The following is a 17,320-nucleotide window of genomic DNA, read 5'->3' as shown; positions in this document are numbered from 1 at the left end:
CACAAACAAGCTAGACACTCATTAATTGGAGACACCTGTGTTGTCTGGCCTTCAAAGTCAATCACCTCAGCTACTGTGAGAATGCATGAAGGAGATGGTTCAGTAATTGTCTGGCCCATTACATCTTCCAGAAGCCTTTTGATTGGCCCAGGCCTAGAAAGTTCTAATCATTTATCTCCTTTGATTGGTCCCAGTATGCCTAGGCCTAGAATGTAATGTTCTTTTGCCCCTTTGATTGGCTAAAGGATCTGCCTCACTGTTGCTAGGCTTCTCCTATAAAAGTATTTTAGAATCCTTTGTTAGTGCCCCTTTTTCCTTCCCTGATGTTTGGTGTTTCTGATGGGGGTCAAGTATCCTTTGCGATCCTAAGCTCTGTTGGTATGTATAGGGTTAGGAATAGTTAGATTTTGTTATTTTGTCCTGTGGTCTTACTTCTCAACTGTACTTTTGATGTTTTAATGTTTTAGGCCTACATTCTGGGGTGATCTGCATTTAAGGAATTTGATGCTGTTTTTCTGATGCAGTTACATATTTTATGCACTTACACTATTTTTAATAAAGCAACCTCATACTGTATTTACTTTGGTGTATGCTCCTTCAGGTAAAACACAGGTACTGAATCCAGCACCTTGGCCTCTGTGGCCACAAGCTACTGAATAGTCTTTTTGGCATTAGGCTCCAGGGGGTAGATATCCTTTTAGTTAAAACACTTATGGCTTTTTAGCTCTTCCCCCCTTGGGATCCCAGGCAGGGCCATTTTATTTTGGGAGCTTGATTTTTTCTTCTTGAAGAGGAATGGTGACAAGGTTAGTTTTTGGTTCTTTTTTTAGCAGCTCTGGCATCTGAGGGTATTTTACAGGGACTGGCGTCTCCAGTGGTTTGAAGCCAGTGACCTTGACAAACACTATGGTTAGTGTAGACATAACATGCTTAGCAAGCTCACGTGCTCTCTCCTCTCCTCTCCTCATTTCTTCTCTTTTCCAGTGTTGATTATGGCTTACCATAATATTCACACAGAGGTTAATGCAGAGCTTGGAAAAGTTACTTTTTTGAACTACAGCTCCCATCAGCCTAATCCAGTGGCCATGTTGCCTAGGGCTGATGGGAGTTGTAGTTCAAAAAAGTAACTTTTCCAAGCTCTGGGTTAATGTTAACCATGGTTTATGTGATGAGTCCAAGAGAGACAGCAGACTCCAGGTCTCCCCCCCCCCAAAAAAAACTGTTTGTTGGGGGATCCTCCAAAACAGATTTTTTGGGGGGTTCCAGGGGCTGCAGGCTGGAGAGGGAATCAGCAAAAATCTCTTCTTCTCTGTTAGTAGACACCCCCTGTTGGATCAAAGGCCCTTGTGCAAGGGCACCAATTGTCTACAGCCCAACAGAAACCACACAAATGTATTTGTTGCTACTATATTATGCCCCACCCCCAATGCCTCCCCCCAAATTAGGAATGAAAATATTGCAAGCTTGCTTTTACACATTTAATACTTCGGGATGATTTTTTTCTGTAGTTATACTCTAAGACTGCTTCCATAAGGGTGTTTATGGCAGGACTGGTTCTGATCATGCATGCATGTTTTTTGGCAGGGTCAATATGACATCACCATCAAAGTGCCAGCCTGCATTTTCTCCTACTTAATCCAGATATACCCTTTTCACAAAAAATCCACTAAGTTAAAAAAAAACCCTGTCGCGAATTTCCCATTTGCAATATTAAGTCTGTCTGAAAGCACCCTAAGCATAGTTAAACATTGAAAGGAAAAATATTAGCTTACTTCTGCAAAACTTCTTCTTGTCCACAGACTTTCAAGATATAACTGCCAATGTCTACATCATTCAAGTCATCGTGTACCCAGCAAAGTGCTTGCATTATTATAAGCTCAACTGGAGAACTTGCTGTTTAAAGATGAAAAGGAACACAGAAGACAATAGAAAGTAGTAAAGACATTACTGTTTTATTCTGTGTTAACTGCTGATGTTTTTCCTGTTTCATAGATCGTAGGCATTTATATAAAATATAATTTATATTTCTAGCTGATTCTAGAGCAGAGGCTCTTTAACAGCATAAAAACCGGCACAAGATTACTTATCGGGGAGGGGTCACTATCAGGATGATCTGGAGACCATGGGTTGTACTCAACATAGCAATAAGTCACAGTTCCATTAGCACAAGGATTTCCACTTGTGCAACAGGACTCCCCCTCCCCCCAAATATGTTCCAGGAGTTCTCCCAATCCTCTGGAGCAGATTTGGGGAGGGTGTGGAGTGTCCACAGAGGAGGAGACAGGGGGAAGTCTCATTGCACAAGTGGAAATACTTGCATTGACTGGATGAGTTAACTGAATACCACCCCATGTCACAATATGCAGCTAATATTCTGAGAGTTCTCTATAAATCATCCATGGCAAGTGTGCAAATGTTCAACTACAAGGGAAATTATTTATTCATTATACTTCAATTTAATTATTTGATTTAAGAGAGTAGTTGCAATAATCTGAATGAAAAATTGGAAATGGACTGCCTTTCAAGTGGATTCCGACTTATGGCGACCCTATGAATAGGGTTTTCATGGTAAGTGGTATTCAGAGGGGGTTTACCATAGCCTTCCTCTGAGGCTGAGAGGCAGTGACTGGCCGAAGGTCACCCAGTGAGCTTCATGGTTGTGTGGGGATTCGAACCCTGGTCTCCCAGGTCGTAGTCCAACACCTTAACCACTACACCACACTGGCTCTCTAATAATCTGAATAATAAAATGTTATAGAACCCAAGATGGCCAACTTCATATGGAGCTGGATTACCCTGTCACGCTACCTGGGGCACAGACACCTATTTGTGCTGTATTGCTGGCCAAGACATTTTGCTGTCTGAAGTAGAGTTGAAATGACATCCTCCCCCCCCCCACCTTGGCTAGGGATCCTGTTTCAAACACTAATTCATGCCTTCATCTGTTTGTCTCTGATGCTGTCCAAAGGTGGTTGTTTCATGCTGATGTGCTACAGAATCAGCCCCACTGTGCAGAGGTCATCGCCAGTCAGCCTCTTGCATGTCAGCTGGGGATAGCATCACACCAATGGTTGTGAGCCAGTGGGTGCCCATCAGGAAACGGAAGAAGCCTCCTGAGAAGATCTTCTATTTCATTATGGGAGAGGATCCTTCCATCTAACTCAACGAGCAGAGCATGCTGTGTATTTTTTTAATGTAAGCTTACAGCACCCTTAATCCTAATGGACACAAAACAGCTTTGTATTTAAGCAGTAGACTAATAGACATGTATGACAAGGAACTGCATGCAGGCAAGTGATTGGGTTGGTGGAAGAAAGATGGACAGCCCTGTCTTTCCTGTGAGTCCAGCACAGAAACCAAGTGGGCTGCCAGAAAAGGAAAGCGCTTCCTCTGCACCTCACATAGAAGTGCAGTGGGTTGTGCAGGATAGATGGAGCTCTGGATACTTATTTATTTTGCAGCCCAGTAACTTCTGTGGGCTTATTAAGAAGGCTGATACATAAATATGGCCAGGCTGTCAAATCAATAGTGTTGAAAAGGTTAAATCAATTCTACTAAAAAACAAAAAAATCCTACAACCTCCAGGCCCTTAATAGCTCCCTAATAATTTCATTATCAATCAGATACATTTTGCTAGATGGGAATCTTGTCTACTGATACTTAGAAGCAGCAAAAACACCGTGGAATAATGACTACCCTCATGTGTGCTAATTATTTAGGATACTACAGGAATTATCATCTTGATGTAGTATTTTGATCTACTGAAACACATTTATAAAAATGAAAACACACATACCATCACATGTAAATGTTACTGGCTGTTGGAAACCTTCAATTTCTATTGAAATCTTGATGCTCAAGTTCTCTCCACTGATGTTTCTTTGCAACATTACTGGACTCAACACAAAGCCTGAGTTTGTATCAGTATTGTCATGGGGAAAGTCGGCCCTCAACCTGTAAGCAACATTTATATAAATTCTTGCTCTGATGAAGATTACATCGATTGCAGTAGTTAAAAAACACACAAAACAAACATCAAGCTGCAATTCTAAATACACTTATATAGAATTATTACTGAAAACAGTAAGACTTCCTTAGTAAACATAGTTAGGATCCAGCAATTAATCAAGTTTTCATAAAAACCGGTTTACTTGTTTTCTCTCTACCCTCAGACCAATCCTTGGCCTCATACTCATAAAATCTATGGTCTCAGTATTCTGCCAATCTTAAATCACCCAATCATAAATCCTTGAATCAATTTTAAAAAGTAAGCAATTTTATGCAAATCTGCCCGCTAGGGAATAAATGATGCAATCACAGAATTTGGGATTTTCCTAGTTCATACATCCCAGTCTCCCCTCTTTCCCTCATCTCCCCATTACACAGTACTGTAATCTCTCAAGAGTAGTGGAACTGTAAAACCAACCACAGACAAATGAATACACAGTTAAAATTCAGAAATCAATCTTAGCACTCTGCTGCCATTTTTAAAAACAAAATAGTAGCTTGCACTCAACAACTGCTTACTTTGCAATGGTGTCACAAAATGCTGCTTGCTCTTGATCTTGCCCATCACCGTTTTTTAGAAGTTTATTTCCTGTTGGCTGACTAATGGTCCCACTGTCTGTCTGAAATTTAAGAATAAAGAAGTCAAGCAGTGATAGACATAACTCCTATAAACCTACATAAAAAGATTACATTGAGAATGCTGACATATAAATTGCAAGCCAGAGTTCTGCTACAGTTTCATCAGATTAATGATAGTGACTTTATGCAGAACTATTACTCATTGAATATCTTGTACTGACAATAAAAATATTGCATTGCACTAATTTGAGTACACAATTGAAATGTATTTCCAATGATTCAGTAACATTTTATATGAAATCGAACCATCAACTTATGTTTATTGCAAAAGATGCTTGTCAAGTAGATATGGATTTTATTTTCTAACATGGCAAGGACCTACCTGATACTAATGTAACATCCAATCTTTGCAAAAGATAACATCCATTTTAAAAGTTTAAGTTCTACTAACTACAATATCTGAATCCATTATTACATAAATCAAGAAAAGTATACTGTGCAGTCTTTTTAACAACAAATGTAACCCCACGCTCTTCATCCATTTTGTCTACACAGTGTTTTGGTAAAATTTTTTTTGTAAACTGTAAAAAAATGAGGTGTCGGTACTCATATCTTGGTAAAAGTGCCATGATGCCTATACAAAATTGCTGCCATCAGCAGCCAAAAAAAGAGAAAAATGTCCTGGTACTCAATACCAGCTCAGTTATTCAGAGTAATGTGCAAACTACTGGTCCAAGTGTCTCCATTCTTCAGAACTACTTCAAAGCAATGGTAGGTGGGCTCAAGAGCTTGCAAAGGCAACTCAAGGACAGTTATCTGACTACCACATTTGCCAGTGAAATGTGGCTAGCCTCACCTGCAATGGGTAAAATTGTGGCAGAGCTGCTCATACGATTTACTGGGGAAAAACGAGGGTATTTAATTGCAAACATGTTCCCTAATAGATAGCAGTCTAACACTGCTTAGAGCAGAGATAGAAAAACTTGTTGGGGTTGAGGTCCACATTCCCTTGGGGAAAGTGGTTGTGGCCACATACTGATGGTTGCAAATGGAGCTAAAGTTAAAAGTGGGTGGGACACCCTGTCTGCTTGTGTCTCTCTGCTGTTCATTCATCATATCACACACCCTTTTATTCACACAAACACAAGAACTCACCCTCTTTTCATACCATTCATCCACCATCTATTCATTCTCTCTCTGTGCTTCGAGTGGAGGACACACCAAAGTAAGTAGTGGAGGGCTGCATGCGGGTTGCCCACTTGTGGCTTAGAGGAAAGCATTAAATACCTACAAACACTGTAGTTCGCTTCCAGATTACTGCTATCACTTGAGCTATAAATGCCTTGAGATCATAGTAAATCTTAATTCTGCTACTACATTAGCAAAAATGCATGCATGCTAAATTGTGGCAACTATTAATATTGGACATGCTGTTTTTTTTAAAAAAAATTGTGCACAGATTACAATGTTTGCCCTAAACCTTTGAATAGTTAGCATGTGTTAAGTGAGAGCACCACATCATTCCTACAGATGGGGGTAGACATTTTCTGGCATACGTCATTTGTTCACACTTCTAGCCCTTAGGTATAACGGATGCAGGGTTGGTAAGAACACTCTTTAATTCTTTAACTTGGGAATGTTCTCTTATTCTTGTCGCCCTATGTTATGATTTTGTTGTTGTATATTGTTGTTCTGGTTTTCTTCTATATTGTACTTTATCTTCTGTTGTATTAACAGGCTACTGATGGGGCCTTTGGGCCAAAACCCAGTATAGAAATAAAATAAGAGATTTGGTTTTAATTATTCTTTAAGCAAGATGATTTGTGATACCACAGTGGCAAACGGAAATCTCGGGGGGAGGGGGGAATAAAACAATTGTGCCTCTGTAAATTTTCACTTCAGTGTGGACAGGCAGAAGTTCATTATCTGCAATCATGTGCTATCCATCTGAGTATGCTATCAATCTGAGTATGCATTCATTTGTTTTCACGCACATAATATAACCAACATTACAAAACATATAGATACAAGATGGAGACATCCACACCACTAGGAAATAATCATACCCCTCCTCCACAGCAATACAATCTTATACATGTTTACTCAGAAATAAGTCCCACTGAGTTTAGTGGAGCTTACTCCCAAGTAAGTGGATACAGGATTGCAACCTGCATCTATTGAGAGTGAGACACACAGTTTCAAACCTAGTTGGTGAAACTGCAATAGGCACACAAAAGACATTTTCTGTTCTCCAACTCTATCTTCAAAGTTAAAGCAAATGGAATGGAATATGATCTGGAATCCCTGGTAAAAGGCCAGATTACACAGAGGTCTTACTTCTAATTATTTTGTCTTAGAATAATCCCAGTTTTTATGGCTTCTACCTCTAATTTCCAATATATAAAATTCAATGGCATTCTTGTAGAACTAAGTTCTGAAATAAGATGTGAGTAGGTTTACTTCAAATGTCTGTGGAACATTTTATTCATGTTATTAAAAGATTTGAACAAACATTTATACAGCTGCTATTAGTCAAGTCAAGATCCAAAATTTAAAGTCAATCTCTAGGAAAAAAATGTAAAAGTAATTCATACACTGTCTTGTATGAACAACTTGAAAATAGGAGTAGCTTTAACTCCATAGTTCCTGCCACCTGTGCCATTTTTGTGCCAACTGCTTAAATCACACATTTGTGATTTAAAGTGCATGTATTCCATGCCCATGCCACTGGAGAAAATGTCCCACTTAAGAGTGCCAAAATACACTTTGAACAGCAGCATATAATTAGGCAAACATCTTCCATTCAATAGCCTACAGTGAAATAATGCAAGTAGGTTGGCCCTGATCTGCCATTTGTCATATAGTGGGAAGTAGGGATGTGCTAGAATTTTGCGCAATTCAGATTCGGTACGAAATTTTTCACTAGTCTGCTTATTCTCTATTGTTGTGGATCAGATTTTTATGTAGCAATTTTCCACAGCTATTTTTGAAAACAGTGTTTTTAAAAAGCCAGTTTTTTTTAAAAAAAACACCATAATTTTATCAATGTTTCCTTTGATATTGCCTTTAAAATTATCTATATTTCATTAAAAATATGAATATTAATATCAATTGTCTTTGCAAGGGAAAAAAGGGATCAGTAAAAGCAGGAGCTAGCAGACAAAGAACTTGAATCAATACCAGCCTGTTAGGTCAATGGAATGCTTTCAAACCAGCAGTGGACAACAGATCCCATCCCTAGAGGGTAGCATCAGTTAAACCAGAAGGTACCAAAAATGTTAGCTTGGGTTGGATCAAGGCTGCAGCACCTCTGCCACACAACATACTATTAGTGCCTTCTGCTGATACATGGGGATCTTTGGATTTAATACACAGAAAGTGACATTTATTCACAAGCAACTGCCGCAAAGAGCACTGATCTTTAATGTTGCGTGTAGACAAGAAACACTAGCCTGGTCTGGATGCAATGCTAAATCACAGTTTAGCACTATACGCAGAAGCCTGCTCCCCATCCCCTCTCCTCCCATGGTGTGGCCAAGAGAAGATTAGAAATATTTGTTTCTGTTTTCAGCTAACCACAGTTTGTCATTCCGTCTGAGCTATAAACTGCAATTAGTTTCAACTACAGTTTATCTACACAAATCAAGAATGTAAACCACAATTTGAAGTTGACTTGTTTATACAAACTAACCACAATTCATCCCAGACATAACAAACTAGCTGTGTTTGAATGTAATGCTAAACCATCGCTTAGCACAATGTGAACGTATTGTAATGAACCTTCAGCATGCACACTACCCTCCCATATGGCCAGGAAGAGGATCTCAGCTATGTTTACTTTTAGTTGCCTTCCCAGCTTGTCATTTTATCCAAAGAGATGACTATGGAGTACAGCAACATACCAGAAGATTTGTAGAGGATCCTGCTTATAATTAAAAAAGCATGATGTTAAGAAAGATTAATCTAGTTATGGTTCTAGATCAGGCATTCCCAAACTGTGGTCCATAGACTACCAGTGGTCTGTGAGCTTCATCCAGGAGGTCCACGGCATGTCAGTATTAAATATTCATGTTGATCTGTAATCATATTTCTATTGCTTCTTTTATTTCTTATACTGTAATTTTATTGTATTTCAATTTGAATTTGATAGAGTGCAAATTGTAACACAATAAAATATAAGAAATAAGTGAAGCAATACAAATACAATTAAAATCACATAGCATCTAGCACAGTGTATTACAATTGCTACAACAGGCAGAAAAACAATTAAGTAATCTGCAAGGATCTTCAGCAATTTTCAGGTGGTCTACAAGAAAAAAAAGTTTGTGAACAACTGTTCTAGATTATGCATTGTCTTTTAATCACATATGAGGCTCAAATCCTCAGGTATTTCACGTCCAGAAAAAAAAATTTTTTAACAATACCAATAATTCAGTACTAATAGTACCTCCTATAATTACCTAGCATAGGCATTCTACCCTCCACCCCCAAAACATTTAGTTATATCAACTGATTATTGCATTACACTCTATGTGGGCTACTCTTGGGCATGGTAGGGAAGCTTAGCTGGTACAAAATGTTGTAGCTCGACTGTTGGTGGGGACAGACTACCATGAATAACCAAAGAAAAGTCATTACACAAAATGTGCAGCTAGAATGCAATTTACTGCTGAAATGATAGCAAACACAAATAACACAAGAGTAGTAAATAAACAATACAAAACCATACAAAATACTGCTGGAATAGTAGTAATAGCAGGAACAAATAACACATGAGTAGAAGATGACAGTTACTCCGGCTTATGGACCTGTTTCAGTACTTCTTCAGATATTGAAGATACTCAAATGTTAGCAGCCAGCCTTGAGTTCCCCATAAATATCTGTTGGGAATGTGACAATAATCACCCACATGTAAAACAGTGGACAATTAAAAATATTCAAAGGATATTTAAAGAACATGTTCATGATGACAGAGCATAATTACTTTCACAGAAGAAAATACAGATTGTATAAGTAGCCAATGTATTAATTCACTAATTACCTTCTTGTGAGGATAGTGTGTCCTAATGATGTACCAATAATAAATTGTAATTAAAAACAATTAATGAACAGGGTTAGCCTCCCTCCTGATAAGAAGTTTCTATTTTGTAAATGAGGTATGTAAAGGTTTTTGGCTTTTTTCTTATTTAAACAATTTTTGTATGTTCATGTCACATTTATAGTTAATTTTGATGTTATACTGTATCCCTTTTGCATCCATCTTGAACACCACTTAAAACTATAGTATTAAGCAGTATATAAATTAAAAATAAATATTTTAAACTAATTGATCTCTCTCCTATTTATTCATCTTTGTGCTGCTTGTTTGCATCTCCATTCTTCCTCCCTCCACTCCTCTGCTTCAGGGAGAGAAGGAAGTAATTCTGCTGGGACACTGCTCTACATTATCTTGCCAAACTGAAGAGGACCAACACTTCCATTGACTGTTTATTTTAAGCAGTATTGTGCAAGTAAAGTTAAATGCTTATCACCAAAGGGGAATGGAAAACACAAGACAGAAGCTCAGTATTGCGGCCTATTGCCGAAATAAAACACAGACACCATTGCTTGGGTAAATGATGGGCCACTTTATTTAAACAGAATCAATTGAATAATGAACCTGCAGAAGGGAGATTAAGGGCGGGGCGTTCTGGAGATCCAGGCAAAGCCTGTTAGCAGCTATCAGGCGATCATGCCCTGCCTGAGCCTGGGGCTGCCCTGTGCCAGCCCCCCAGCTCCAGCCACACCCTGAAGATGTGTAGGGGGTCCAACCCGCATCACCGCCCCTCGGAGCCCTGAAACTCTGAGCGGATGAGGCACGTTGGCCCCAAAGGCGGCCCGTACCCTGTCCCCGGGCCGTGTAGCCCTGAGCTGCAGGCCTCCGGACCGCCTGTCACCCCCAAAGGTGCCTAAAGGTGTCACCTAGCTGCCCTTTCCCTTTAACCTTTCCCCGCACTTCTTCGCTTGCATCCCAAAGTGACCGTTAACAATACAAACTAAACAGCCCAATCAGCCTATTGACCCCAGGGGCACCCGTGCTAACCCTTGACCCCTCCCCCCAACCACAGTGTGGAGTAGGCAAAAGAAACCTGCCAGCAAAGCGAGGCAGGCAGGCCAAAAATTCCTAGTCGGCCCCGTAGCGACCAAATGGATCACACTGCAGCAGAGGGAGGGTCAGGCGGGTGCCGCCGAAATTTGAACTGGATGGCGGGAAGCAGGCGGGGCGGCCTTAAATAGCCTTCAGCCGCCCCGCCTCCCTGCCGCGTCACACGACGGCGCGCCAGCGCGCCGTGTGTGCACGCATCCCATCCAAGATGGCGGCCGGGACATCGACAGCGGCCGCAAGCTCGTCCCTCTGCCCGGTAGGTCCCAGGCACGGAACGGGATTGCGGCCTATTGCCGAAATAAAACACAGACACCATTGCTTGGGTAAATGATGGGCCACTTTATTTAAACAGAATCAATTGAATAATGAACCTGCAGAAGGGAGATTAAGGGCGGGGCGTTCTGGAGATCCAGGCAAAGCCTGTTAGCAGCTATCGGGCGATCATGCCCTGCCTGAGCCTGGGGCTGCCCTGTGCCAGCCCCCCAGCTCCAGCCACACCCTGAAGATGTGTAGGGGGTCCAACCCACATCACCGCCCCTCGGAGCCCTGAAACTCTGAGCGGATGAGGCACGTTGGCCCCAAAGGCGGCCCGTACCCTGTCCCCGGGCCGTGTAGCCCTGAGCTGCAGGCCTCCGGACCGCCTGTCACCCCCAAAGGTGCCTAAAGGTGTCACCTAGCTGCCCTTTCCCTTTAACCTTTCCCCGCACTTCTTCGCCACAGAAGGGGGACAAGCCTCTGCTTAGTCCCCCTTTACCCCACACCCGATAAGAATCTGGTGTAAACCCTTCTGCAGGTCCCTTAGAAAGATGTCGTTGCCCTTGTCCGTCAAATGGACGCCGTCAGGCCGAAACAGCTCAAGCTTGTTGTGGCCCACCTCTGGGTGGTGGATGACAGAACCTCCTAAGTCCCTAAGGGCCCTCTGAATTTGCCTGTTCACCTTTTTCCGTGCCCTGTCCATCCCTCGTGGGTCACCGGCACAATTCCACCTCCTGCGCGGCAGGATGTCTGACCACACTAAGTGCACCCCCGGCCAGCGACGTGCAATGGCCCGGAGGTCACCGCATGCCTGTTCAATTAGGGCCTTGCCCTTTAACAGACCCAAGTCGTTGCCCCCGAGGTGGATCACCAGCACCTGGGGCGCTGCCACTTCCACAGCCGGTTGAAACAAGGCTGGCAGGAGCCCATCCCAACGCATCCCCCGACGACCCAGCCACCGCACTGCGGCCCATTGACTGAGCCCCAGCTGCGTGCCGAAGCGAGACTTCGCCGCCCTGCGGCCTGCCCAGAACATCATACTGTGGCCACATAGGAGGATGCGTGGCTGCTCCGATCTCGTCCAGCGATCTGTTGAAACAACAACGACATTGGGTAACAATGGGGGGGGCCCTGGGGGGGGGCAAAGTCTAGCCGCTGGCGCCGTGTGTGTCAGCAAGTGGTCTAACGTAGGCCTTGTACGCGTCCGAGGACCACCCGCCCACGGCCTGAAGCCTGTCTTTAGTAAAGCCCAATAGGGCCGCCGTGGAGGCCGCGCCTATCCGGAAGGAGTGTGTCCCGAACTTACTGGGGTCCACGCCTAAGTTCCCCAGTGCGGCCTTCGCCACGGACCAGAACTGGTATCTGGTAAGGGGCTGGGAGTTCCTATGTATGAATAGGTACCCTGACTGCGACCCCCTCGCTGCCACAAAACCGCGCAGGGCTGTTACTGGGCAGAGTTCTTGCTGCCGGCATGGGGCTAATACCACCAGGCGCCCCTTACCATGCTGGTCCGTTTTAGACCGCCTGAGCCGCAGGATGGCCCGCTCTGCCCTCCAGCTGAGGTCGGAGACTAGCAGGGCTCGGAGGGAGTTATCCCTCTTGGAAGCTGCCACCACCTCCCCAATTCGGAAGGCCCCAAAAAACAGAGTGAGGGCCGTAGCATGATATAGCAGGGCCTCGAAAGGGGAAGAACACAAGTGCTTCCACTGTCCCTGCAGGACAAACAATAGCTCTGGGGAAAAGGGGAGGCGGGCATCCGGGGGGCAAGGGCGCTCGCGGGACCAACCCTCCAGCATCCGGCGCACCCTAAAGTCACCCGTGTAGTCCTGAAAGCCCCGTGCCTTCGCTAGGAAAGCGAGGCCTGAGAGCTTACCTTTGATGGTCCTGACTGAAAGGCCTCTCCGTTTCCCCTCCACGCAGAACTCCATAAGCTGCTCGACCGGGATGGGCCACTCCTGGACGTAACCCCTGGACTCTCTGAAGTTAGATAGATCCCTACCTGCCCCCTGGTAGCTGGCCAAAGTGCTGGGCGCCACAGAAAGGCTTATGGCCCTTTCTGATTCAATCCTCCAATCTCCCATAGCGCTGGGGGGAACGCCTCCGGCAGAGCCCTTGCCCACGGTGCCAGCTGGCGAAACTTCTCCATCTGGTTCCGTGATAGAGCATCAGCAATACTATTGTCAATACCCGGAACGTGGCGCGCCAGGAACTGAATATTATAGCGAAGACATTGGAGCACGAATGCTCGCACCAGAAGCATAACGTTGGGGTTTCTAGAGGACAGGGTGTTAATAACGTGCACTGTGGGGAGGTTGTCGCACCAAAAGTGGACTGAGGAATTACACAGCTTGTCGGGCCAGAGGTGTACGGCCACGACAATGGGGAAGAACTCCAAGAACGTCAGGTCTCTGGTCAGGCCGGCCAGTGTCCAGCCCTGTGGCCAGCTGCCGTGGCACCATGAGTCATGCAGAATGACCCCAAAACCGAAGGCACCCGAGGCATCGGAGTGCACCTGTAGCTCTGCCTCCAACAGGCGATCCCTTCTCCATAGGGAGACCCCATTAAAGTCCCGCAAGAAGGTGGACCACACTGTCAGGTCAGCCCTAAGAGCGGCTGTCACCCGTGTGCGGTGGTAGGATCGTGATAGGCCAGCCATGGCGTCATATACGCGCCGCAGGAAGGCGCGGCCGGGCGCTACAACCCCGCAGGCAAAGTTCAGCTGGCCTGCCAGCCGTTGGAGAGTGGCTAATGTCACCTTATTAGAACTGACCACCTCTGAGATCTTCTCCCTGAGGGCCCCCAACTTGTCCTGAGGAAGCCTGCAGCATTGGGCCACCGTATCTATCTCGATGCCCAGAAACGTGATAGCAGTGGATGGGCCCTCAGTTTTTTCGGCCGCGAGGGGGACGCCCAGCTCCCCAGCCAGCCCCGCGAAATGTGCCATGAACGCCCTGCAGGTGCCTGAGTCCGCAGGGCCCGCAAACAGGTAGTCATCTAAATAGTGTACCACTGATTGCAAGCCTGCGCGCCTCTTGACCGCCCACTCCAAGAAGGAGCTGAAGCGCTCGAAAACAGAGCATGATATAGAGCAGCCCATAGGCAATGCCCTGTCCACGTAATATTCACCATCAAAAGCCAAGCCCAACAGCTCGAAGTCCTGTGGGTGGACCGGGAGGAGGCGGAAAGCAGACTTGATGTCACACTTTCCCATAAGGGCCCCAACCCCGCAGTCCCTGACCATTCGCACAGCACAGTCGAATGATGTGTAGCGGACTGAGCACAGCTCCGCTGGGATAAAGTCATTGACTGACTCACCCTGTGGAAAGGACAGGTGGTGTATCAGGCGAAATTCACCTGGTGCCCTCTTGGGGACGAGGCCCAACGGGGAAACTCTGAGTGAGGGGATGGGTGGTGCAGCAAAGGGGCCCAAAACCCGGCCGGCTACTACTTCCTTCCTAATTTTTTCTCTCAGAACTGATTCCATGCCTTCCACTGACTTAAGGTTGCAGGACATGAAAGGTCGCCTGGGACCTAAATAGGGGATCCGAAAACCCACTGTGAAGCCTTCTAATAAAAACTGGGCATCTAGGACTAGGGGGTAAAGGTGGAGTAAGTGTCGGAGCTCGGCAATTTTAATTGGGCTGGGGCCCCTTTCCCTGAGCTGCGCCTGCAGCCCCTGTCCTCCTTGCGCCAGCCGAATCCCTGTTTCCACCCCTGAAGGGGCGGCCCCTGGGGCAGCTAGTGCAGGCGTGAGGGCCCCCACATATGGCACATTCATGTCTGAACCTGCACGGGCTCCGACCGCAAAGGCCACGCGAGCTGAACTCCCAGCAAAGCAGGCGGGGTTGAACCCCCTGCCCCGCAGGCCCGCGGGAAGCAGTTGCTGATGCCTGGCGCGCCAAGAGATGGCCGCTGTCCGCCCTATCGCCTGCCATGGGTCTAGAATGCGCCATAAATTGCAGCCACAGGTCAGCCTCCTTCTTGTCCCAGGGGAGGGATGTATCAAAAGCCGCCCTCATACGGAACGCCTGGTCGTAGTCCAGCCATGCCGTCCCTTGAAACTCCGAGTAGCCCCGGTATATGATATCGAGGTATTTGATCAGTACCGAGGCCCTGTGAGGCTGCCTCTGTATTACCACCCCCATGTAGGTAAGGAATGCAGGCAGCCAGTTAGCCCAAGAGCGCTCTACCCGTCGGCGCTTGGGCCTATCGGGCTCTGCATGTTCTCCTTTATCCTTATCCTTCCCAACCGGCTCCCTGTACAGGAGCGAGAATAGGTCCACATACTCTCCCCTCCATATTCTGTCCTTCGTAGCAGGCAGAAGATGAAAACCCAGTGGGGCAGACGTTTCCCCAAAAGGTATGGCCCCCTCTCTGACTGATCCCAGGGGGTCGGATATCTCTGCAGGGGGGTTGGCAGACAGGGCGGGCTGATGTCCTCCTTCCGTCGCCGTCCCAGCGGCGAGGTGCCAGACCTGCTCGCAGGCCTCCCTTAGGGGATGCTGCTGCTGTGGCGTAACCTCCCCCCCGCCGGCGGGGGTCCCTGCCTGCCCATATCCCTCGGTTACCGCTGGTGGGGAAAAGGGCCAGTAGGGGTACCCCCAGGGGGCTCAGCTCCACTGCTGCTGTCCTTGTTGTTGTGGCATGATAGAGGACTCACCCTGTGTGCTTTCCGCCGAAGGTCCTTGTGCGGGCTGCATTGTTGGGGCTGCTTGCAGGGTGGGAGTTGCGCCTGGCTCTATGCTGGGCGTCCTCGCCTCAGCCCTGAGCCCGGCCTCCAGCACATCCAGTCGCGCTAAGATGGAAGCAACAGCCCCTGCATCAGCACTGTTCACTGGCCGCTGTGTTTTCCCCCGAGACCGTTTGGGTGGTGGGTCTTTCTTCTTCCCTGTCACAGGTTGGTCCCGGGGTGCATTAGGGTGGCTTGAGCCATGTTCTAGGGCTTCCAACCTGGCTAATATGGCCGCCCATGGTGGCCCCTCCCCACTCCTTGCCCCCTCCGCCGCTGGGGGTGGGCATCTCCCCCCTGCTCTGGGGGCCTTTCCCTTCCCTTTTGGCCCCCCTTGTCCTTTCTTAGGCATACTAGAGGGAGATAGGGGGCCCCGCTTGCAAAACGACGTGATTACAAAGCGTTGTGAAGGAGCCCGCCTGCTTATTCAATACCCCCACCCGGCACCCAATTATCCTGGAGGGTAGCCTAATTGCCCTGCACGTGGCAAGGATTGATGGTTGGGTCGTGCCCCACCTACCCCCGCGTTAATTAAAATTAACAATTAAATTTAAAAATTGCCGGCCAAAGGCCGCCTAGCCTGTGGTCCTCGCCGTGCTGGATCCGATCCTGCGCTGCCGCCTCGTCGTGACTGCCCCAGGATCCTCGCCGCCTAGGCCTTGTTGCCCGCCGCCACTGCCTCCCTGTCTCTCAATGAGGTTGGGGGGGGGGCTCGCTGCCGCCCAGCCACCCTGGCCACAGGAAGCCTCCGGAGGCCCACGTGCGCCAGCAGAGAAGCCGCCGCCGAAGCTGCTGCTGCCGAAATTGCCGCTGAAGGAAGCCGCGCCTTGCCGAAGCTGCTGCTGCCGCGATCGCTGCCAAAGGAGCCCCGCCGAAGCTGCCGCCAAAAGGAGCCCGGCTGAAGCTGCCGCTGAAGGAAGCCGCGCCGAGCCGAAGCTGCTGCTGCTGCGGCTGCCCCGATTGCCGCCGAAATTTGAACTGGATGGCGGGAAGCAGGCGGGGCGGCCTTAAATAGCCTTCAGCCGCCCCGCCTCCCTGCCGCGTCACACGACGGCGCGCCAGCGCGCCGTGTGTGCACGCATCCCATCCAAGATGGCGGCCGGGACATCGACAGCGGCCGCAAGCTCGTCCCTCTGCCCGGTAGGTCCCAGGCACGGAACGGGATTGTAGAGGACAACCCCTTAAAACTGAAGTACAGAGGGATGAGCACTCATATTGTAGGTTTATTTATTTATTTTATTACATTTCTACCCCGCCTTTCTTTTTCATGATTGAAACCCAAGGCGGCTTACATATGGTTCCCAAGAGGTCTCCCATCCAGGCACTGACCAGACCTGACCCTACTTAGCTTCAGCAGGGAGCTGGCCACATGTGCCTTCAGAGGGTGTCCAGTTATGTGCAGTCTCCTCAACTAAATTAGATAATGGCCCAGTTTGGATATAAAGCTACATCATCACTTAGCTCTACATGATCAAGCCTAGGTGTTCAATTTAGGTTTCTGATCCAGATTTATTTCAATAAACCATGGTATAACTAGTCACAGTTCCCAGCATGGATGCAATGGTAAATGCTTCCAATATCTCCTTGCAACAGCACAGAAAAAG

At 46.9% G+C, this 17,320-nt stretch overlaps 2 protein-coding genes across 4 annotated transcripts in view; both read right to left on the bottom strand.

Annotated features, from left to right (window-relative positions):
- PIK3C2A (phosphatidylinositol-4-phosphate 3-kinase catalytic subunit type 2 alpha) overlaps positions 1-17,320 on the bottom strand; it is an 89,826-nt gene that overhangs the window by 51,839 nt on the left and 20,667 nt on the right. For all 3 annotated transcript variants that reach the window (XM_061610250.1, XM_061610249.1, XM_061610251.1), the window contains exons 3-5: positions 4,528-4,628; positions 3,797-3,954; positions 1,773-1,893 (exon numbers count right to left, since the gene is read on the bottom strand). In XM_061610250.1, the coding sequence (XP_061466234.1) occupies positions 1,773-1,893; positions 3,797-3,954; positions 4,528-4,628 (380 nt within the window). The remainder of the gene's footprint in view (positions 1-1,772; positions 1,894-3,796; positions 3,955-4,527; positions 4,629-17,320) is intronic.
- Positions 10,870-16,475, bottom strand: LOC133377049 (uncharacterized). Its single transcript, XM_061610253.1, has 2 exons — positions 12,861-16,475; positions 10,870-12,076 (listed from the first exon to the last, which is right to left on the bottom strand). Exon 1 carries the CDS (start codon positions 14,763-14,765, stop codon positions 13,032-13,034), a length of 1,734 nt encoding a protein of 577 aa, XP_061466237.1. The 5' UTR covers positions 14,766-16,475; the 3' UTR covers positions 10,870-12,076; positions 12,861-13,031.

Source organism: Rhineura floridana, chromosome 2, assembly GCF_030035675.1.
Source record: "Rhineura floridana isolate rRhiFlo1 chromosome 2, rRhiFlo1.hap2, whole genome shotgun sequence".
Lineage (NCBI taxonomy): Eukaryota > Metazoa > Chordata > Lepidosauria > Squamata > Rhineuridae > Rhineura > Rhineura floridana.
This window is presented reverse-complemented; position numbering and strand designations above follow the sequence as displayed.